General features: G+C 35.8%; 1 protein-coding gene across 4 annotated transcripts in view; it reads left to right on the plus strand.

The window, feature by feature from the left end:
• Positions 1-24,257, plus strand: part of Triqk (triple QxxK/R motif containing) — a 60,605-nt gene that overhangs the window by 22,405 nt on the left and 13,943 nt on the right. For 2 of the 4 annotated variants that reach the window (XM_051160463.1, XM_051160480.1), the window contains exon 3: positions 17,135-17,216. In XM_051160463.1, coding sequence (XP_051016420.1) covers positions 17,156-17,216 — 61 coding nt within the window. In that variant the 5' untranslated portion in view covers positions 17,135-17,155. The remainder of the gene's footprint in view (positions 1-17,134; positions 17,217-24,257) is intronic. The other 2 variants (XM_051160471.1, XM_051160488.1) reach the window with 1 other exon arrangement.

The following is a 24,257-nucleotide window of genomic DNA, read 5'->3' on the forward strand; positions in this document are numbered from 1 at the left end:
GGGTTGTTTAGAGATTTCCATGGGGACCTCTTGGCCAACAACTCAATTGAATGCAGCCCAATTCCACCACTGGAAGCCTCACCTGGCTACAAGAGATGGCCAGTTGAGACTCTGTATCCCTCATTACTACGAGTCTTCCTTAGGATCACCAGCAAGTTTCTACTGCACTACGTGTCCACACTGCCCCACAAGTATCCCTCCGTTCCAGCTATCTCTCTCCATACCCCACCCCCTGCAACCTGACCCAACCAACCAACCCCATCCACCTGTAAGATTGATTCCAGTGCCCCATCTCATGGAGATCATGTATCTCCATTATACCCTCCTCTTTACTCAACCTCTCTGGGTCTCCAGTTGTAGATTGATTACCATTTACTTAATGGCTAATATCCATTTATAAGTGAATATATACCACATTTGTCTTTCTGAGTCTGGGTTTCCACACTCAGGATGAGTTTTTCTAGTTCCATTCATTTGCCTGAAAAGTTCATGATGTTGTTTTCTAATAGCTGAATAATACTTCATTGTGTATAGAAAAATTTTTATTAATTGACAAGACTGACCAGATGCTCTTCATTGTGATATCAATATAGAAGTATCATCATATAAAAGATTGAAATAAAATATACCTATAAACTATACTAATATAACTGGATTCTAAGGGAGAGAGCCTTTATTACACAAGAACATTTTTTTGCATTTCTTGATGACTAATATTATAATGTAATTTTGTCCTTATTAAAATTATTTTATTTTGGGATTTCCTTGTTTTTTTTATAGCTCAGTAGTATTCCATTGTGTAAATGTACCACAGTTTTTTAGTCCATTATTCAACTGAGGAGCATTGTTTCCAGGTTCTGGCTATTATGGATAAGGCCGCTATGAACATGGTTGAACAAACATCCTTGTTGTGTGGTGGAACATTTTCTGGGTATATTCCAAGGAGTGGAGTAGCTGGGTCTTGAGGAAGCTATATTCCCAGTTTTCTTAGACAACACCAGATAGATTTCCAAAGTGGTTGTACAAGTTTGCATTCCCACCAGCAATGAAGGAGTGTTCCTCTTTCTCCACATCCTCGCCAGTGTTTGCTGTCACTTGAAGTTTTGATCTTAGCTATTCTGGTGGGTGTAAGTGGAATCTCAGAGTCATTTTGATTTGCATTTCTCTGATGACTGGACACTAGCCCAAGAGGCATGTCACATGATAGGCTTAACTTACCAGGAGTTTGGGATAGTTATGAGGACATCCTATTGGGACTCTAGGTGAGAGAAACATGGGAGAATGGGGAAACAGAAGGAGCCAGAGGGTCCTAGAAACCTACAAGAATAACATCATGATAGGCGGATCTGGGCCCAGGGGTTCTGCTCAAATTACTGTACCAACCAAGGACAATACTTGCAGCAAGCATTGAACATCTTCTCAGATCTAGGCAATGGACAAGCCATTCTCCACAATTGAATGGAAAGCAAAGACTGACTTGGACGTGAACTCTGGTGCCCTGTATTTGACCACTTCCCCGTGGTGGGGAGGCCTAGTGGCACTCAAAGAAAGACCAAGACAAGACTTGATAGCCTATGACCATTTAGTTGAGGAGGAGGTCCCTCTCAGTCACAGATTTGTCAGTAGGGTGAAAGCAGGAGGGAAGGAGGAATGGAAGGATACAAGGGATGGGATAACAATTGAGATGTGATCTGAATAAATTAATTAAATAAAAAACAAAAAAATTATAAGCACCATTTTTGTTTTTTATGTATATAAATGACTTTTTCTTTTTATAATTATATTCTTCAGTTCAGAAGACATTTTGCATTCCTGTACTTGCAGATTCTCATTTTTGAACATTAGTGATTGGTGTTCTGTTAGTTTACTGAGGCAAATAGCAAACTACTGATAATCTCCTTTGCAAATATCCCATGGAGCCTATCGCAGATGCCAGACATTTGCCTTCCTGGTAGATTGGCTCATCACTGGCCTGGCTAGCAATGGAGGCTTTCTCATATTTACTTGGAATTTTAAACTTCTCTAAGTGACTCTTAGACCAAGATTAAATATGTTAATGGGACAGGCTCTGTCCCACTAGGATAATATCCATCCTTTAAAATATTCTGTTATAGGAACTTCGTTGTAGGTTGATATTTTTTGTGCTACTTACACATAACATAACCACAGAATTTCCTCATAGCTGTAGGATTTACACATGTGCAAAATGAGGATTAGGAGACAAGTAATCCATAAATAATGCAGTCAATTTATAGCAGTGATTTTAAAGAAAAAACAATTTTAAGTTTTCTACATGAATCCTGTATTTACATCATTTTCACTCTTCCCCCTCTTCCCTCCACTTCTATCCTGTCCCACTTTTCTCCTGTTCTCCACCTCCCATTCAAAACCACTTAATTATTATTGTGATATATATATATATATATATATATATATATATATATATATATATATATATATATCTCACATGTTTAATATATAACAAATATATTTATATTACATATAACATGTACATTATATATGATATCTGATTGTATAATATATGTATATATTTATATGGCATCTATTGAGTCTATTTAGTATTGTTCATATGTACATATTTTAGAGCTGACCACTCAGGATTGTAGAATCTACCAGGGGGCCCATCTGTCGATTCTCTCCCATTGGCCATTTGTTACCTATAACTTTTTAACTATAGGTGGTACCTTGTAAGATTTCTCCATCCATGTTGGCATGCCAAATGGTGTCATTGTGTTGGACTTGTTTAAGCAGCCTTTTGTTGAGATTTCATGAGTGCAGCTTTCTTGTAATATCTAAATTATACAGTCTTGTGCTAACTTAATGGCATCTGGCTTTTATAATCTTTATGTCCCCTATTCTATGATATTATATGAGTCTTAGATATAGGGGTGGCAGTATAGATGTGTCCATTGTTCCCTGCACTGTGACCAGTTATAGATTTTTTTAATAATCTCTAATTTCTTCAAGAAGAAACTTTTCTTTGATGAGGGGTGAGAACTACACTTATCTGTGGGTATAAGAATACACATTTAGAATGCAGATAGGAAATATACTGGTTTAGGCACGTGGCAGCAGTATGTTTAGCTCTGGACTCAGGACCTCTCCAACTATGGATAGTTGGCCAAGGTTACAGTACCAGACATGAATTCCCTCTTATTGGGCTTCCTTCAAGTTCAATTAGATGACTGTTGGTTACCATCAAGATGAATAAACCACCTTGACACCAACAGGAATATCTTGCTGGATGATTATGTTTCACCCTAGGTAGCTTGCATAGCATCTTTGGATACTGTTAGACATAGTCCCCAGGAATGAGGATTCCAGGTCAGGTACGATTCCTCCAACTTCTGTGTCTAACATGTGGTGTCTTTAGCAATAAAGTCTTACTTTAAATTCTAGGGGTGGGTGCTTGGCAACCAAGTAACAACAATAGGCTACATTGTCTTGAGAGTCTCTAGGACAGCCTTGACCACACTAGTTTTATTCAGCCAGTATTTAATTTGTTTTGAAGTTTGTATCAGCTTTACTCACAAAGTGTTTTGGCCTGCTTTGTTTGTTTGTCATTCTTTTAGAATGCTAGGGATGAACCCAGATCCTAGTACTAAGCTGTATCCCAGCCCTTATACCATCTTATACTTACACATAGAAAAAAATAGGCAAGATTAACTGGTTTTATGGGTAAGTTCTATTAACTGTTAAAGTGATAATCACTATCAAAATCTCTTAGATGTGAAATGAGAAGTGTCTTTGAAGCACACGGACAGGAACAGCACTTCCAAACATTTCTTAGGACTTAATACGGTTTGATATAAAATCAAGATGAGCACATTACAAAAACAAATACAATCTAGTTTCCATTGTTTAAAAATATCTTTTTTTGTCTGTGTTATCTCTTTTAAATCTTGTTTTCTAATCTTTTTACTCCTTTTTATTTAACGTACTGTCTTATTACCTGTCATTTGAGATTTCATACTTCCAGCAAGTTCTTTATAGTTCATTTTTAGCCCTTTTGTTTGTCTAATAATTTTTTCTTATAATTATAGCTACTTTCCTTTTAAAAAGATTATCCCCTGACATAAAACATATATAGTGATTTGTCTATAGCACTATAGTGTATATGGCATATTTTCACAAAATGAACATTTATACGAAATCCTGAATGATTTAGCCATAGTTTTTAGACATTTTTGCAGGTTAACATCTGTTGTTCTCAATGTGGCTGAAATTTGGAGTCATTTTACTTTTGGATAATATATTTCAAATCTATATTTACCATATTTTCATTTCCTAGAACTGTATTGTTTCTCTTTTAAAAACTGAATGCTTAAAAAAGGTCCAGGATCACTATAAATCAGTTCTGTGACATCTCCTTATGTGAAAAGGTGCTGTACCCTTGATGAAGGAGAGACATCAGAGCAGGAGAAGGAAGCTGGACACCTATGGCACAGTGGACTTTCCAGGGTTCCTGCTCTTATATACTTTTTAATCCCTTCAGTCCTTTTCCTTTATGATACACTTTAATAATGATTCACTTATGATTTTTAGTATTCTTTTTTCTTATTCTACAGTGTATTTATATTATTGATACCCAGCATTTCTCAATATTAACTTTTTGCATATTATTTACCCAGCTTTATAAATTCAGTACTCATTATTGCATTTCTTTAATATAATTTGGTAGCTTTTAAATGTGTAATATGCCTCATGGTTTGTAAATGTAAAATTTAATATTGCAATCTGTTTTTAAACTACCACTCTGAGAAATCCTTACATTAGTAAATTGGTAATGATATCACATGGGACTTTCATATAATGAATACTTTTAATGTAACTTTGTCTTTTGACATCTACTTACTAATAAAACTGTTTTTAAATAAGTAATGCAGAATTACAAAGTTACTAAAAACTAAATAACCACAAAGGATATTCTTGTAGTTCACTTGAGCTATTTGGTTCCCCTTCAACACTTAGATTATGTTTACTTCATGTTTTCATTTGTTTTAGAATATGTATATTAAAATATCATATTTTAGTATTATTAGACTTTCCTAGTATGCAAAATATGTTTCTAGGCATTAAAGTAATTACTCTCAGCCAAGTACATAGACTCATACATGCTAGAATTTAAAATTGTACCAAAGGATTTAGGAATATTTTATAAAAAATTTGTCAGACCATCTAGTCTTTTATTGAAAAGAAGCAGCTAAACTAATGCCTTATGCCTTCTAGTCTGTGTGCTTATACATTAGTCCACGCTCGCCAAAGAACAAACATTGAGTGTCTCTTGGAAGCTATTCACGACATGACTCTAAATTTCTGTTTCAGTTTATTAACCCTCAAGTAGTTAGATATGCAGAGAGACAGGGAAGCGACACATCTGCATTTTCTGTCCCCTCAGTGTTGCCCTGCTCGATGTCCTCTAGAATAGTTTATTCACATTTGGAGGCCTGGTTATTTAAAGTAGATGATACACAATGAAATGACTAGCAATGTACATAAGTTATGCCTGTCACTAAAAATAAATCTGAGAGCGGAAGAGACTTGAGCTCATTGGCCCAGGAGACAACTTCCTGAACAGAAAACCAGCTGGTCAGGCTCTAAGGTCAACAATTAATAAAAGGGACTTTATGAAACTGAAAAGCTCCTTAAGGTAAAGGACACTGTCGACAGAACAGAATGACAGGCTACAGACTGGGAAAAGATCCTCACCAACCCCATATTCGACTAAGGACTAATATCCAAAATGTATAAGGAACTCAAGAAATTATATACTACCAAACCAAATACCCAATTAAAAATGGGGTACAGAACTAAACAGAGAATTCTCAACAGTGAAATAGCGAATTGCTGAGAAACACTTAAAGAAATGCTCAACATCCCTATTCATCAAGGAAATGCATATAAAAGTGACTCTGAGATTCCATCTTACACCTATCTGAATGGCTAAGATGAAAAACTCGTATGGCAGCACATGCTGAAGAGGATGTAGAGAAAGGAGAAAATTCCTCCACTGGGAGTGCAAACTTGTACAACCACTTTGGAAATCAAACTGGTTTTATCTCATGAAATTGAGAATAATCCTACCTCAAGACTCAGCCATAACACTCCTGGGAATATACCCAAAAGATGCTCCACCATACAACAAGGACATTTGCTCAGCTATGTTCATGTCAGCTTTATTTGTAATAGGAAGAATCTGGAAACAACCTAGATGTCCCTCAACTGAAGAATGGATAAAGAAACTGTGGTACATTTACACAATGTAATACTTCTCAGCTATTAAAAACAAGGAAATCTTGAATTTTGCAGGCAAATGGATGGAACTAAAAAAGATCATCCTGAGTGAGGTAACCTAGACCCAGAAAGTCATGCATGGTACATACTCACTCATAAGCACATGTTAGCCACATAATACAGGATAGACCCACTACAACACAGAGGTGGATACGCCAACCAAGGACCATTTATGATGTGGACCTAGACACTCTGCTCAGATGTAGTAGACAGGCAGCACACTTTCCTTGTGGGTCCGACATATGGGGAGTAGGAATGACTTCACACATCGGCTCTGGCCCCCCAACTTTGATCACTTCTTCCTGACAGGGCGGCCTTGCCAGGCTACAGAGAAAGAGGATGCAGGTACTACAGATGAGGCCTGATTGGTAGAGACAGGATGTTAGGGGAGGAGGGCTCCCTTTCTGAGGAAGGGAAGGACAGGAGATGAAGAAGGGAGGGCAAACCAGCCACTGGACAAAATGTCATCATTTCTGCCACAGACAGAATCTGCCTAAAAATGAGCAAGCTTGGGTCCAGGCAGTCGAAGGCCAATCTCTGCCAAGACAGGGTAAGCAAGTCCTCAATAGTTCCTGCCTCACAAATATGTCTATCAGATATATTGGGACAGACAGCTGAAGATGATGCTCCAACATTATAGAGAATTTTGGGTGACTGTTCAGGGAGCAAACTGTCTCTGTCACCTTCTCATTTGGGAAGCTGCTAACCTGCACTCCCTGTATACTCAGGTAATTAATTTTATTCTTTCTCAAGTCTCTGATAAGGTTGAAGACCAGATAGTTTAGTTTTACAGTTAAGCTTAGTTGTTTAGTGGTTAAGATGTTGTTGGGTTTAAAGGTGTTATAAGTTGATATTGATGAGATATAGATATTGATTTACATTCAGAATTTTAGACTCACTAAGTTACGAAAAATGTTTCCTTCAAGGTTTCCAAATACAAATAGCCAAAACACTAAGAATGTAACATTTATATAATTCCTGATCATTTTGTGGTTCTTGCTGTAGGTAGTTTATTGCATATGTATAATAATATAAATGTATATGCAAAAATATTTAATAAAAATTATAAAGTACATAATAAACAAACCTGAGATGCTTAGTTTATAATGTGACATCTATATTTATCTCTAGTCAAAAGTATAAAATCATATTTTAAAGATCTTAGGTTATGCCGGGCGTGGTGGCGCACGCCTTTAATCCCAGCACTCGGGAGGCAAAGGCAGGCAGATCTCTGTGGGTTTGAAGCCAGCCTGGTCTACAAAGTGAGTCCAGGATGGCCAAGGCTACACAGAGAAACCCTGTCTCAAAAAACCAAAAAAAAAATCAGGTTATGATAGAATATATATTCATAATTTCATAATAAATATCTTAAATTTAAAATTTTTTATATATGTAGTTCTTTCCTAATTTATACCTGTATATACATACTAGGTAAGTTTTAAAATTATAGTTTTATGGAAAATAAATGTTTTTATATAACATATTCTGATTATAGTTCACCCAACTCCTCCCAAATCCTAACCACCAACCAAAATCCACATCCTTTTTTTGCTCTTTCTAATTATAAAACAGACAGACATATTAAAAATGTAAAACAATAATATGAGATAAAAACAAAGAAACCTGAATAGGACAGAACAAACAGAAAAACAAACATCTTAAGGAAAAGTATAAGAAACACATATAGATGTAGACACATACATACTGCCACACATAGAAATTCCCCCCCAAAACAAACCAAAAATCAAAATATGTAAGTAAAAGACCTGTAGGATAAGAAAAAGAAAACACACCCAAACAAAGCATTATGAGGCAAAATCAAATAAAAAACATAGGCAACAATAAGCCTTCCAAACTTACCATTGAATTTGTTTTGTGTTGACCATCAACTGCTTGGCACAGAGGGCCTGACCCTAAGGGTTGTTTGTATACAAAGTGAGACTCTGTCAGAGAGAACTAGTTTTTCAATGGCCAGTGGTAATCAAGTGGAAATAGCTTCTGGGTTAGGGATGGGGCTTTGTGTCCACTTACAGTCTCAACACTGGGACCCCATCAGGCCCAGACTTGGACAGGTCCTGTGCATGATGCTGTAGTCTCTGTGAGCTCATATGTACATTGGTCCTTCTGTGTTTAGAAGGCCTTGCTTCCCTGGTTTCTTCCATCCTTTCTGGCTCTTACTATCTTTCTACGTCATATTCTGCATGGTTCCCTGAGCCTTAGGGAAGGCTTTGATGGAGACATCTCATTTGGGACTGAGTGTTCCACGGTTTCTCATGCTCTACATTGTCCAGATGTGGTAATTGTATTTATTCCCATCTGTTATATAAGGAAGCTTGTCTGATGATAGTTGAACAACTCACTCACTGATCTACGAGCATAGCAAAATGTCATTAGGAATCATTTTCTTGCCACATTTCTTTAGCTTAACAGTAGTATTTGGTTTTCTTCTATGTCTCTTGCCTATCAAGTCTCAAATAGTTGGCCACTCAATCCATGTTGAGAATTTGTTCCATCTCATATCAGCTTACCCAGGGATTTGGGAAAAAGAAAAAAATGTTCATATCTATGGCTTATTGCTTTCCTTTTTCTTTTAGAACCACCATTTGGTACAAACTGAATAAAGTGAGGACATTATTATCTTTATAATGATTCAGACAAGCTTGGGTTTCATCTTTTAAAGAAACTTAAAAGTATTATACATATGAGGAAGTCACAGTTGGAAGTTGTAGATATAGCTCTAGTTCCAGTTACTCTTTGTCTTGCGATGGAAAACAAGTTGAACTCTGTTGCTTAGTAGTCAGGGTTGATACTACTATGCTTTGCTTTGGGTTACTTTTATCTTGATATGAAAAGATATCATGATCCATTTTTAAATGTCAGTGTTCTTTTTATGAGGTCTTTGTAAACCCTTGGAAATGTATTCCCCTGCTTAGAAGCGTATTATATTTGTGTTTGAGGAGGGATGCCTGAGTACAGGTGTCCACGCACGTGCCGTCTTACAGCATGTGCATTTGATGAGTAGAGAATATGGGCAAGGGCATTTCCCTACCATTCTTTGCCTTATTTTCTGAGTCTGTAGCTTGTAGTTTGGGCTGGGAGGGCTGGCTAGCCTCTCCTGGCATCTGCCTGTTTCTGCCTCCCATTCTTTGGGCTACAGGCTGGTGTGGCCATGCCTGGTTTTTAGGTTTGTGCTGTGGATTAGAACTCGGGACCTCTTGCTTTTACAAGAACTGTTATTCACTGAACACTTCCTAGACCAGTTAATGATTTTCATTTGATGACCACAGTTCAGATGGGTAACCTAGACAGTTTGTAGCTAAATATCTCCTTTGGAAATTTAGCAAAACAAGTTAATTCTTAGCTTTCTTTCATAAAACTTTACTGAATTATAAAGGTTACTTTCATGATTGGGAAAATGGTCAGCTAGAGATGGTCTCCCTTATATGGCATGTCAGGCTTGTAGCACCTACTCCTATTATGTTTGTGCAAAGGTTAGAATTATAAAAATTATAAAAATGGGTCCCAGCTAATGTCACATTAACCTCCCTCAATGGAGAATGTTATTAATGGCACACACAAGGCAGCTTTCTGTCTATTCTGGGCAGTATAAATTTAATGTGTTGTTTTCAAGTATGTCATGTATCCAGATGCCACAACAGTCTGTGCATTAAAAGGAATCAAAAGAAAAGTAAGCAAAATATTTGTGGATCTCTTTTGGTAGGTACTGAAGGATTTCTGATACAATTATGCTTGAAACAACCAATTTTGTTAGATTTGAGGAAAACCAAGCCCATTGTTTTCCTGTAGTTATAAACATTTTATCAGATGGGTTTGTAACACTCCCCACTGTTACCATCAATCCTTTGTATCCTCCTATATTACTTATTCTGTTAGTACTGTTACCATCTGTCCAAACTTATATTTTGCAAAGCATGGCCCATGGCCACTTAGTTTGACAACTCTCATAAAGAGTAAGTGTTTGTTGAATATACTTAGCCCACCCCTCGGTCTTACTGAGTATTCTGTAATAAGTGGGTGAGGCCTTGCATTCTGTATTTTAATGAACTATTGTTGAAGTTGGGAACCATTGCTGATATCCGTGTTTCTGCCTCATGGACCCATCAAGGTTGTTCCCAATTCTACACAGCCAGCACATAAGCATCCTGTTATGTTCCTGTGCTGCTCACACGCTGGATGGTCTTTGGGATTTCCCTAGCTGTGTGCCACTTCTCATTTATCAATGATATTCTAGCTTCCTAGTCTACTATGTAAAAAGGCATTTGGTTTCCTTACTGCACAAAACCCTTTGATGAGTTCTTGATGCATTCAGAAAGCCTATCAAAATAAAAAGCCTCAACAGCCTAGTGCCCTGTACAAAGAGGCTGTCATCCTCCAAGAAGGCTGAGGATGTCACAGTCCCTTGTCAAGCACCATACTTTCATTCAACAGCTTTGCAAATGATCACATGTAGAAGCATTCCTGTGAGCTTGTTAAAGAAGAAGCAAAGTAGAGATCAGCAGGTTTGATGCTTACAGCAATTACTTGGAAAGTTTAAAAGTTAAACAGTACCAAATCTCTGTGACTCTTAGTTGCTGAGATTCCGGTCCAGCAGGACTAGGGAAGGGCCCAGAAACTTGCCTCTTAATGGATAATAAGATAGACAGACATTTTGACAATGGCTGACCTAGAACATCTGGTCCCTTTTGGTGTCAAGTGTTCCTGCCCCTTGAGACTTGAGACTTTCCTCTGAGAGGCTGACTTCTGTATAGCTAAACTTTCTCAGGAGGGTTGGATTTCCCAATTTTACCCAGGCCCCAGATAAGTCATGAAAGGCACCAAGATTCTGTGTAGTCTTGAGATAATACTGGTTTAGGATGAAACACATTCTTTTTTATTACTTTCAAGTATGAGCCATTTGGTCATATGTCCTCCTGTGAATATTCATGTCCATATCCACGCCTGATATTTCTTTGGCTCTCTATGTATTTTCATATTCTTGAAATCCTTCCATACTTAAGCATATCATTTTTTATTTATCCAGATTTTCATAATAGACCCAATTTTCACAAAGTCTTGTGTTTGCTTGTTTAGTTTTTAGTTTTTGACATTATATTAGTAGCCTAGGTGGGCCTGAAAGCTGACCTTGGATTCCTGATATTCCTGCCTCTCCCTCTAGGGTTCTATAATTAAAGGCCATTGTGACACTAGGCTCACCTAAGAATTAGTATATGGGTAATCATCTTATGTATTTAGTTCTACATCTATGATGCTTAGATTTACATATATTTAAAACAAGCAAGAAAAAAAATCAAACAAAAACCACAACTCATGTCTTTATTCTACATGACTGCAATGCCTTCTCTGTGGACAGCTCCTTCCTTCCATAGTCTTCTCAGTCCAGAGTTTCTTTGTCCAAGACTGCAGGTGGCTAGACCATGTCCTTTCAGTATTTGCATTCAAAATAAAATTTTTATCTTGTCTATTAATTCCTTCATTTCTCTTTCATAGTTGGCTTCATCTCAATAATGAGTTACCATAATGGAACTCAAAGCTAATGTGAGCCAGATTTGGTCTTGCATGGCTGTAGTCTCAGGTAGAAATAGAAAGAGCCAAAGCTCAAGGCCAGCTTGGTGTGGTTGGTCTGTACCTCCCTAGGGCTGGGATTAAAACCCTGACTAGTTCAAAGCTGGCCTTGCACTTAGTTTGTTTCTTTGCTTGTTTGCTTTTGTTTTTCAAGACAGGGCTTCTCTCTGTAGCCTTGGCTGTCCTGGACTTGCTTTGTAGACAAGGCCAGCTTTGAACTGGTGAGTTTTCATGGCCAACCTAGGCTATATGAACCTATAGAAAATGAATAACAAAAAAGCCTCACCATCATTCAGAAGATTCAGGTATATTAACTGCACAGTCAAGGTTTTGAATACTCTGGAAACAGTGAATGTGTTAGATGATCAGGAAGAAATATCGCTCATGATCATTCTGCATGATGCTCTATTTTTCTGACATTTTAATTTTATTTTAGTTATACCAAGTGTCTTTTCTGTGTAATTATAACTTGATATCTAATGAAGAATTTTCATATGTTATGGTCTTTCTATTAGGAATAAATGCTAAGATATATATTATTCTATGGTCAAGGGTGAATTATTTTTAATTAACCACTTTTTAACATATACATTTATATATTATTATACATATATACGATAAACTGTCTTCAGCAGGAATAACCATGACACAATCAGGAATTATATAAATGTTACATTCTTAGTGTTTTGTCTATTTGTATTTGTCAGCTTTGAACAAAACATCTTTCCTATCTCAGTGTGTCTAAAATTCTGAATGTAAATCAACATCTATCATAAAATATAACTTATGTTTTGATATGGATTAGAATGTTACAATCTGGATTTAATTCTCTTTATGGAAGTAAAGATATATACAGTGGTGTAGGGTTTACTACTTTTAAACTTTTTCTTCCTGGACTTTATACAAAGGTCTAAATACTACAAACATGACTAAGATTTGTTTAGACCTTGCCTAAATGGGCTCACTTATGATCCAGTCTTTAGAGACAAAATGGGTTCAGTTGGATTGTGGAGCATATGAATGCTTTGTTTTTAAAGATGTATTTTGTGTGGGTGGAGGTGAAAGACAGATAGGTTCATATGAATGCAAGTGCTCATGCGGGTCAGAGGCATCAGTATCCCTGGAGCTGTAGGTACAGACAGCGATGGGCACTACAGCTTGAATTCTGCAGAAAAAACAGTATGAGTTCTTAGCCAAAAAGCCATATCTACATCCTTTTTAAATGACACAAAAATATTTAAGCATACATATGACTGAAATTGGTGTTTAATTCAGGTTAAGAAAGCATATCTAAACAGCAATGTCATCTTCAGTCTTAAAAGTTCTAGAGTATAAAGTTTTAAATAACCAACATTTTAATTATGAGTTATTTTAATATGTAGTCTAAGTTTTGAATAGAATTGTATTTTTTCTTTCTTAAATATGTTATCAAGTTTCAAAAATGATAAAAAGTTCTCTGATGATTTAATCTGAAATCATTCCCACAGCAAAATTCATAAATAATAAATATCAGCTTATTAATCCAAATTTTAGTTGAGCTGGGTCTCAGAGCAAGTTACCTCCTCAGGGAATACACTGTTATTTATAAAAGAAGGTGACGAGACATAGTCTCTGAAGAATTAAATTGTGAATACAATCTTGGTAGTGTACATGCTAATTTAAATCTGTTATTCCCTTTCCACATCCATCACAACACATTCTAAATTGTTGCTGATCTCATATGCAAATAGCTGTCTTATTAGAAATCATGGGTGTATGTGCTAATGTCTCCATGGATTTCTTGGGAGTTTCCTATCATGTCATCAAAGCAATAGAAATGAATGATGATTACTATAAGGCTTTGAAGAGCAAAACACAAGTCAGAACATTTAAAAGTTCTAGATGTCTGAAACATTGACAGTTTGTGCCATACAGCTAAATGGGTACATCTTTAGATCATTTTAAATAGAATCAATGCATTTTTTAGTATTTTTTTTTACTAATTTATGTTTGTTTCATCTAACAAAATGTAGATATATGTCATGGTGGATTTTTTTAGGCTTCTAATTTATTATTTTACCCATCATTTGGTTAAATAATTTTTTGGATTAAAGAATATAATATAATTATTTCAAATATGAAAAGAAAGTTGAAATTTTGAAAGTCTGATCAATTATTATTATCAATCATTAAAATAATTAGAAACTAATTATAAGCTAGTTTTTGTCTTTAATATATATCTTTAAAATTCTTAAGGTTTTTTGTAATTTTATATGCTATATATTATATATATGTACATATATGTAGTCTGTTTACAGCTTGTAGTCACGTGACTATTTAAATTTGTTAACTTTTTAAAAATAATATTATGAAAATGAATAGAGTTCACTGCACGTAATCAAAAGATACTGAATGATACTGGTTTTTATTACTACAAGTAATGAATCAAAACAACTACACTGGCCTCTTAAGTGTTACTTTGTTAAGTGAGTAGAATACAAAGGTTATAAAGTGACCAGAAAGAGAAGGGTAGTGCCATGAACAGCCTTTTGGCACACAGACTTACCAATTTCTTTTATTTTGTGTGTTTATCTTAAGCCTATTCCATGAAGGAGCAAAACTATACTGAAGAAAGAGTATTATCTTGTGATTTATTCATGTAAACTAACTTCTCTCATGAAATGGATATGTCTTCAAGCTGCACACAATTAAGAATAAAATAATGACTCCACTTGACTATTAATAAATGCAAACACTATGCAAAATAGAACTGCTATATGAATATATTATATCTATTGACATTATTTATGGCTTGTCTTGACAGAACTGATTTTAATATTTTGAATTATAACAAGTAAGACTATATGGCTTTGGTGATGTCTTATTTTCATTTAGAAAACTTTAAGTATATGTCATCTTAGATGTAATAACACCATGGTTTATTAGAGTTAAGGACTTAATTTATTTGACTTTCTGTTATTAGTAGTATTTTCCATTCTTAGGTTTTGTTATACAATCAATCTGAAGATTATTACTATTATTGTAAGAAAAGCATTTAGATGAACTTATACTTTTCTTACATGTGGGTGGAAGTTGTTCTTCTGGTGATGTCTTTTTGCTGTGTCAATGACATCATTGTTGGCTATTTCTGTTAGGATAGGTAAAAAATGTAGTTTAACTTGAATAGACTTCAGATGTACTTGGTATCTGAAAGCCCTAATAAAGCTCATTAGGAAAATTCTGTCAGTTTATTTGGAGCCTGAAAGAGCTCCCCTATCATTAATCCAGTCCAAACATGAGAGACTAGAACAGACTGTCCTGGCTCAAGTTGTGTCCTGGGCCCTTGACATTTCTAGACCATGAAACTCACAGCCTACCCCTGCCTTTCCTCACATAACCTATGGGAAGTTTGTGTTTCCAACCGAATCATGATCATTTTAGAGAAACTCCTCCCTGTGTCTCTCTTCTCTGGATGTCTCTTCCTTCAGTGTGAAGGCAGTAAAACATTGTGCAGTTGCCTACTGTGGAAAGCACTGCATCAGCTCTTGCAGAAGATGAGGACCTAGGTGTATTTTCAATCCAGTGCTAAAGGCTTCTGCTTCCTTACGAAATAGTTTCCTCAGTTTTCGCTAATCTTCTTACCACTTACAGGGAGTGCCACGTGCCAGTAATTTTGCCACAATTTCTTTCATGAATATAATTTTGTCGGCTTTTCAGCTGTTCTTTAGGACTTGTGGGCAGCTGCTTCTCAGCCACTAATTTCGACTCTTGAGGTAGCACGAGGCAGTAGATCTCGGACACAGTAATGCCCATCCTCCACTGTCTCTTGTTCTCCATCCTTCTCTTTTCTTTTCCTCCTTTCCTTCCTTGCAGTCTCTCAGATAAGAAGTATTAACTGATCTTCAAACTAATCTTCAAACATTTTTCAATTTTTTTCTTCCTTTCAGGTTTTTTAGAAGTTAGCTTTTCCAGATTCCTAAACCTCAAGTTCTTAGAATTCCTGTGCCTTTATGTATTTCTACTTAGCAATTTTTAATTAAAACACAACTGTATAACTTCTCTACTTGCTTTCCTCTCTACCCAAGACAAAGAACTAGAGGCAACTAATGACTGCTCAGGGAGGGAGAGTTAGCCTGTCCCAGGGATGCAGCACCTAATTGGTACCCAGTCCCAAGTGGCCAGTCCTGAAATCATATGCACTCCAGTCCCCCTAAGCAGACAAGGCAGACTGCTTATAGAGTTATGCATATACATGTAATAAAAATAATAATCAAAGAAAAAGAGGCCTTGATAGTTTTAATCCTAATCTGACTTCTTGCTTGGCCTTGTCATTTTCACATAGAACTATGCTAAGAGGAAAAAAGAACAACTTCGGAACACTAATGTTTGGATTTTATCAATGAACACTTGTGATTATAGATAGTACATATAGACCAGAAATATCTAAAAACTCACAAGAGAACTTAATTTTTTTAAGAATTCTAAATTATTAAAAAACACTTCCTCTATTCCTTAGATAATGAGGTTCCTAGAAAGGGGGCCTTCTCATTGTGTGTGAGGCTCCTTTACACTGAAGTGGTTTAGGAAGAGGGAGAGAGAATGCATGGTCACGCTTGCAAGGTTTTCATACTTGCATTTGAAAATGAGACATTCAAATTCTTTAATAAGAACTTAATTACTATTTTAATTAAAGCTAGGCAGAGTAGTCTAATTGAAAATAAGAAAAAGAGAGTATAGATTTGGTGAGAAGAGCATAGTTTCTGGGACAATAGTTAAATTTAATAAAAATAGAATTTGAAAGCTGTTTTGAGGATTAAATAAAGCAGCGCATACTGCAAAAGTGAGAATAATAACACATAGTATGTGTTCTGCTTTTATACTACAAAGGGCAGAGCGGAGCCTAAACCCACCTACTTTGGCAACATTTGTGAGGTATTTTAAACTACCCAACTCACAAACTTTAGCCTTTCTATTATAATGAAACGCAGTGGGTAATCACAAAGAAATTTCCATTTACAGATACTGTCTCGAGTATTCTGGTTTAGTTGGTCTTAGTTCTTGATAAAATTAACATCACCAATAAGCATATAGCCAGTTACTTGTTTGAAGAGTGTTGTTTTCTCTGTAGATATCAAATTTAAGTTGAGTCGGCAGCATGTCTACTCACTGCTTTAGAAATCATTGTAAGGAACTCTATGGGGGAGTTTGCAGATAGTTGTTAAAATTGTTTTACTATAATTGTTTTCTTTCTTTTTAGCAGGTATTTTGGAGAGCAAAGATGGGTAGAAAAGACTCCTCCACTACAAAGCTTCCTGTCGATCAGTACAGAAAGCAAATTGGTAAGCAGCAAGCTTCTTATAATGGAAATAAAGAAGGGACACTAATGGATGTCAGTTAAGAAATACGTTTTCTGTAATATATACGACTCACAGAAAATATGGATAAAGCAATACTTTACAGGGCTTTAGGAGGAAGAGCAAATATAACCCTGCTTTTTAGCAAAGAATGTACTTCATGTATTTGCTTTTTCTAGTGCTTTTGTGGTTTTACCAATTGGATAAAAACAAAATTAATACTGTAATTTTTAAGAATAGATGCTGTTTTACAATATTTTTCATGTTATCATCTAATAAGTTACTCTTTTAGCTTAAAATGCTAATTCTGTTGTGCCATAATGCCAGTGAGTTTTATTTTCACAATACTCCATTAAAACATGTTGAATGTTAAGTGAAGGCTTTCGTGGGACATGCCCCTTGGGCTAGTATGCAGATATAAGTGAGTATATACCATTTGAGTCTTTCTGCTTCTGGGTTAACTCACTCATTATGATCATTTATAGCTCAATCCATTTATCCACAAATTTTGGGAATTCCTTGTTTTTAATAGCTGAGTAGTATTCCATAGTGTATATGTACCATAGTTTCTTTATCCATTCTTCTACTGAGGGACACTTAGGCTGTTTCCATGTTCTGGCTATTATGAATAAGGCTGCTATGAACATGGTTGAGCACATTTTCTTGTGCTAGAGCATAACAAAGTGTGAAAAAGACCAGGTTGCATTATACACATATATGAAATTGAGAAAGAACCCAGAAACTATAAAACAAAATACCTGGTACCAGGCGTGGTGTATCTCCCTTCAAGATGTTTGTTGGGCAGGCTAGTAAAAGAGGTCACCCCAAATAATAAAGGCTATTTTCATTGCTCTTAAAAAAAACATGTTGAATGAAATATTAATGCCATTTAACATATAGAATTGAGTTTAGAAAGAAAAAGAGGAACTTTCCAGGAATTATAAGTCAAGAGTTATGAGAGACAAGAAACAAAGCTTTGACGATGAAGACCCAAAGCATAACCTCAGATACGAAGACAAAGGTTCCTGGGAAGATGGCCATCCATAGGGAAGACAACAAGGGAGAGCAGGAAACAGCTTGCTCCAAGTGCAGGCTTTTTTTCTAAATGAAGATGAAGCATTTGCTCACAGAATACTCATGCACTAGGTAGAGCACAAGGAAAAACCAGACATTTTAGAGAAATTGTAGCCTAGAAACCCATTCTTTGTAAAAAAAAAAAAAGTGTAATAAAGTAGAAATCAAAAGCTAAACAAAAGCTCCCTCTCCTCAGCATACCACTCTCTTTGTTTCTCTCTACCACTATCCAATCTTTTTTAAACAAAAAAGTGGTCAATTAATATGATCTCATTACATTATTGTAGAATAAAAATTTTCAATTGAATTCAGAAAAATAAGCAGAATAACTGATACAAAATAATGTGCATTTATTTTATAATATTCCCAAAGCATGCATTTAAAAAATTACAAAAAATTAAGTAAAAAATAAGAATGCATAGGCCAATGAATAAAATTTTATGTTTTGTATGATGTATTACTATAAAATCTACATATATCTATATATACCCACATACACATATCAATATAACTTGTCCATACCAAAGCCAACAATATATTCACCATTCCACATAATTGTCTCTTTTGTGGAGGCTAAATCTACCTAAAATGTACTCATAGATTTTCTGTTGAACATGATGCAGTATTAAATGTTGCCCATATTTGATCTCTAGATGCTGCAGCTTTATACTGTTTGACCTATATATTCCCATTCCTGTCCTTCCACTTGGGTAGCAACCAAAGATATCCATTACTTCTTTTTTATCCTTTTTGGGAGGAGAGAGTATAATGTAATTACATAATTTCTTCCTTCCCTTTGACACCTCCAAAATTTTCCATATCCCCATTGTTCTATTTAAACCTCAATTTCCCATTGTTTTGTTTTTTTTTCCTTTTCATTACTGTTGTTATATATGTATTACTTCTAAATTTCATTTGGCTCAAATTATCAGGCTGTGGGCAGGACAAAGTAAGGTTTCTTGGCAGAAGGCAGCTTTAGAGTATTGGTTGATTAAACTTCATGGTCTGGACCTCCACGTCCCCATTTCTCTTAGCACTCTGGTCTTCTGAGCTATCCTGATAATTGTCCCTTAAGCTCTACCACCACACTGTAGGGCTCCCCTTGCCTACATGCCTTCCTACTGTTTCACATTCCTTCTAGAAAGCAGTTCTAAAGGCCCCCAAACAATGATCAGGTTCCTCAAAGCCAGAACTTCTCTCCTGGCACCAATTTACAGTTAGTTCTTCTCATCAGTGTGGGGACAAAATACCTCACCAAAGCAGCTTGAAGGGAAGGTTTGTTTACCAGTCCTTCACAGGACACAGTCTCCCAGGCAGGAGAAGGCATACTGGTATTGGCGGGAAGGAGCTGGTCGCATTGCATCCACATACAGGAAGCAAAGAAGAATGAATGCTGCTTAAGTTTCATTCTTCTATTCAGACAAAACGGTTAGGCAACAAATGGTATGTGGCTACCCCGGTCATCGTCAGTATCCCCCCTCATCAGGTAAATCTTCCTGGAAACATTTTCATAGACACACCCAGATACATGTTTTCATAGTAATTCCAAATTTAGGTAAGTTGACAATTTAAATTAACCACAACATCTGGGATGAATACAGTTTGGTCAGTGGGAATGGCATTTTGAATGTAATATCAAATTCAGCCTTCTTCTCATTTATAGATGATTTTAGCGATCCTTTTCTTATAAATATGAGATGTTAATTTTCATTTGTGATGTCTTTGTTCAGCTCTGGCATGTAAGTTAAACTGGCTTGAAATGTTCTGTCTACTGTGTTTTGGAAGGATGTTCTTTTCTAAATGTCTAGTAGAATTCATCTGTACAGGCATCTGGTACTGAGATGCTTATAGTCAGGAAATTTCTGATTACTGATTCAGTATCTTTATTTGTTATTTGTCTCTTTAGGTTTTCTATTTATATTTGATTCCTTCTTGCTACAACGAGCTAAAAAATGTTTCTAGGAATATACTCATGTTTATATAAATATTCCCATTTCTTCTCATTATTCAGTTTGTTGGCATATAATTATCCATAATAGCCTGTTATGATCTTTTATGTTTGAGTTTAATTTCCTGAATTCCTCCTCCCTCTACTCTTCATTTTGGTATTTGTTCACTTTCCTTAGTTTAGTAAATCCCTGCTTTCCTTTATTGATCTTTTTCCTATTGCATTTTAGTTAATATTCATGACCTTTTTATTTAGTATTTATTATTTCCTTCTATCTACTGACATTACACTTAATTTATTGTTTTCATAGTTTTTGAGCTATTTGTGGTTGTTTAGTTGAGATGATTCTTTTCATGCAGGTAGTTATTATTTTAAACATCACTGCGTATTGTGGCAGCCCATTTTCTGCTGCTGGCTAGCATGTTGTGTGTGCCTCCTTGGTGTTTCTTAACATGCCATCAGATATCACATGGAAACAGAGGAACCCAAAGTCAGTTCACCTGTGTTGCTTTTCTTACAGTCGCCAGGCACACCATAAATGTCCCATCCTGATGATTCTGCATAACCTTAATCGCATCTAAATATTAGCCACATTTGGGCTGGGAATTACATTTCAGCATGAATTTTGAAAAAGTCATTCAAACTGTGGCACCTACTTGTCTTTTTTTTTTTATTATTATTATTAATTTATTCTTGTTACATCTCAATGGTTATCCCATCCCTTGTATCCTCCCATTCTTCCCTCCCTCCCATTTTCCCCTTATTCCCCTCCCCTATGACTGTTCCTGAGGGGGATTACCTCCCCCTGTATATGCTCATAGGGTATCAAGTCTCTTCTTGGCAACCTGCTGTCCTTCCTCTGAGTGCCACCAGGTCTCCCCCTCCAGGGGACGTGGTCAAATGTGAGGCACCAGAGTACGTGAGAAAGTCATATCCCACTCTCCACTCAAGTGTGGAGAATGTTCTGACCATTGGCTAGATCTGGGTAGGGGTTTAAGGTTTACCGCCTGTATTGTCCTTGGCTGGTGCCTTGGTTTGAGCGGGACCCCTGGGCCCAAATCTGCCCATCATAATGTTATACTTGTAGGTTTCTAGGACCCTCTGGATCCTTCTACTTTGCCATTCTCCCATGCTTCTCTCATTTAGAGTCCCAATAGGATGTCCTCCCCTCTGTCCCAGTTTCCTGGTAAGTGAAGGCTTTCGTGGGACACTGTGGTACATATACACTATGGAATACTACTCAGCTATTAAAAACAAGGAATTCCCGAAATTTGTGGATAAATGGATTGAGCTAGAAATGATCATAATGAGTGAGTTAACCCAGAAGCAGAAAGACTCAAATGGTATATACTCACTTATATTGCATACTAGCCCAAGGTGCACCTACTTGTCTTGTGTGCAATTAATTTGTTCATTTCCATGTCATAATTTTTTTACTCAGTGATTACTTAAGTTAATTATTTTCTTTTACATCGTATTTGTGATTTTTCCTCATTTGACTTGTTTTATTGATATGAAATCCCATTGTATACAAGAGATATTTTGAGTGAATTTAGTTTTCTTTCTTATGTTTGTCAAAATTTATTTTGTGCCCTACCATGTGATACATCCTGGAGAATGTTAGCATACCATAAAAAATGTGGCCACTCTATATTAATCTATGAGGCTCATTATCTAACCCTGCTACTCTCATCTGGTGATCTATCCATACCTGAAACTTCAGGGTCAGCATATTGTTTTTATTAATGTTGATCTTTCCAGTTTCATGATCTGTCTACTCTCTCTCTCTTTCTCTCTGTCTCTCTCTCTCATACATACATACATATATGCACGTATAAGTATATATGTATTTATATGTATATCCTTTAAATTTAGTACATATAAAATATGCCTTCTTTTTTAAGATTTATTTATTTATTATGTGTATAATGTTCTGCCTGCATGTATACCTGACGCCAGAAGGGGGCATCAGATCATATTATAGATGTTTGTGAGCCACCATGTGGGTACTGGGAATTGAACTCAGGACTCTGGAAGAACAGTCAGTGCTCTTAATTTCTGAGCCATCTCTCCAGCCTTCTTAATCTATGGATTTCATGTAGATGAAGTCAACTAAGCTCAAATTGAAAAAAAATATCTCTGACCTTAACATGACTAGGGTCTGTCCATTGTTATCCTTTTGTAAACAATACTGCATTATGTAGGCCTTGTATTATATTAGGGGCTATAAGAGATGTAGAGACGTTTTGAGGTCAACATGCTAGGTTTGCGCTAACAGCATGTGCAGACAGCATCTGAGTTTTCCTGGATGTGAGTATTTGCTGATGGTCCTGGAAGCATCCTCTGAAGACCAGGAAAAACTATATACATTTATCATTACTATATCACTTTCTCAAATTGACTCATTTATGTTGCATTACAACTTTTTTTCATTTATCACAGTTTTTATAGTTTATTTTTGTCAGATTTAAGCCTGGTCAGTCCTGTGCTTGCTCTCTGGCTCTAGTTCTCTTCCCCGCCCCGCCCCCCTGTCTCTCTCTCTAATTTTCTCATCTGTTTCTGTCTCTGTCTGTCTGTATCTCCCTCCCTCCTTCTTCAATATACTTTCTGTTTCTGTAAAGACAAAGCCTATGTATCATTAAATCTAAAGTGACTCTCATCTTGTAGGGATTAAATTGTATCTTTTTACATTCCACTCAGCTATTTGTTTCTTTATTGGTACAATTCCATTTACATTTCAAATACTTGTCAACAGAACAGGAGTTACTTAGGCCATTGTGTTGTTTCATTTTTATTTTTTCATTTTTCCTTCCCTTGGTGTTTCTTCACGATGATTTTTAATGCTATAAAGTCCTTATCTTTCCCGTGTCTACTATTGATGTTTGTTTCTGATTGCCCAGATGAAACATCATAGTCTAGCTAAAGCTGGGAACAACTTAAACTACGTACAAAAGCTGTGAATGCTATTTTGCGTTATCAAGTTTTGATAGACACTTTCTTCTGTGTAGTAATCTTGCTCACATCTTCTCTGGCATTGAAAGAATAAGTACTATATTAAATTTAGATACAATACTACTAACACTAATTATGACTTTTTCAGAACTATTTTTTTTTGCCTAAGAATAAATTTATTTAAAAGAGTACACGATTTATACATTTGACCTGTGAGAGTTGTTAATTCCTCAGTTGTACTGACATATAAAATAGTGAAAATATAAATAAGTTAAAAAATTTGTAGCAAAAAAACTGGTATTCTGTGTGGTGATTATTTTATAATTAGTTTTTCAGTTTACACTTGATCATGGTGAGTGATGTGTGTGATGTGTCAGTTTCTTCCATTGCATCTTCTATACCTGAGATTCTTTCTCCCATCTCTGGTATTCTGTCAGTGAGGTTTACCTCTGTACTTTCTGTTTTCTTTCTTTTTTCTCAAAAACTGAAAATAATTTTAATATCTTTTTGTTTTTGTTTGAGAAATTCTTAGTTTACACAAACATAAAAAGGTATCACCAAATCAAATTAAATGTCAGAATCCATTCTGTTATTTAATCCAGAACAAGTAATTCTTCTCAGACTCAACTGTATTTACACTTTTATTAAATTTTGTATCACGTGCTACCTTCTTCATAACCTTGAATGTATCTGAAGTAAATGGAAACATTTACGATTTTACTGCAGCATTTTGGAAGTATGATATCTAAATTAAGGTGGCTATAAACATTTCTTCTGATTTTTTTAGAAGAAAATATTTAACACCTGTTTTAAAGCATCATCATTTCTTGGCAATAACTTCCTCTTCTTTTTTTTTAAATTTTATTTTATTAATTTATTCTTATTACATCTCAATGGTTATCCTATCCCTTGTATTCTCCCATTCCTCCCTCCCTCCCATTTTCTCCTAACTCTCCTCCCCTATGACTGTGACTGGGGAGGGGTCTTCCTCCCCCCTTTATATGCTCATAGAGTATTTTGTTTGTTATATATATTGAAATGCCAGTGTTTAA

The sequence above is a fragment of the Acomys russatus genome, chromosome 2, assembly GCF_903995435.1.
Source record: "Acomys russatus chromosome 2, mAcoRus1.1, whole genome shotgun sequence".
Classification (NCBI taxonomy): Eukaryota; Metazoa; Chordata; class Mammalia; order Rodentia; family Muridae; genus Acomys; species Acomys russatus.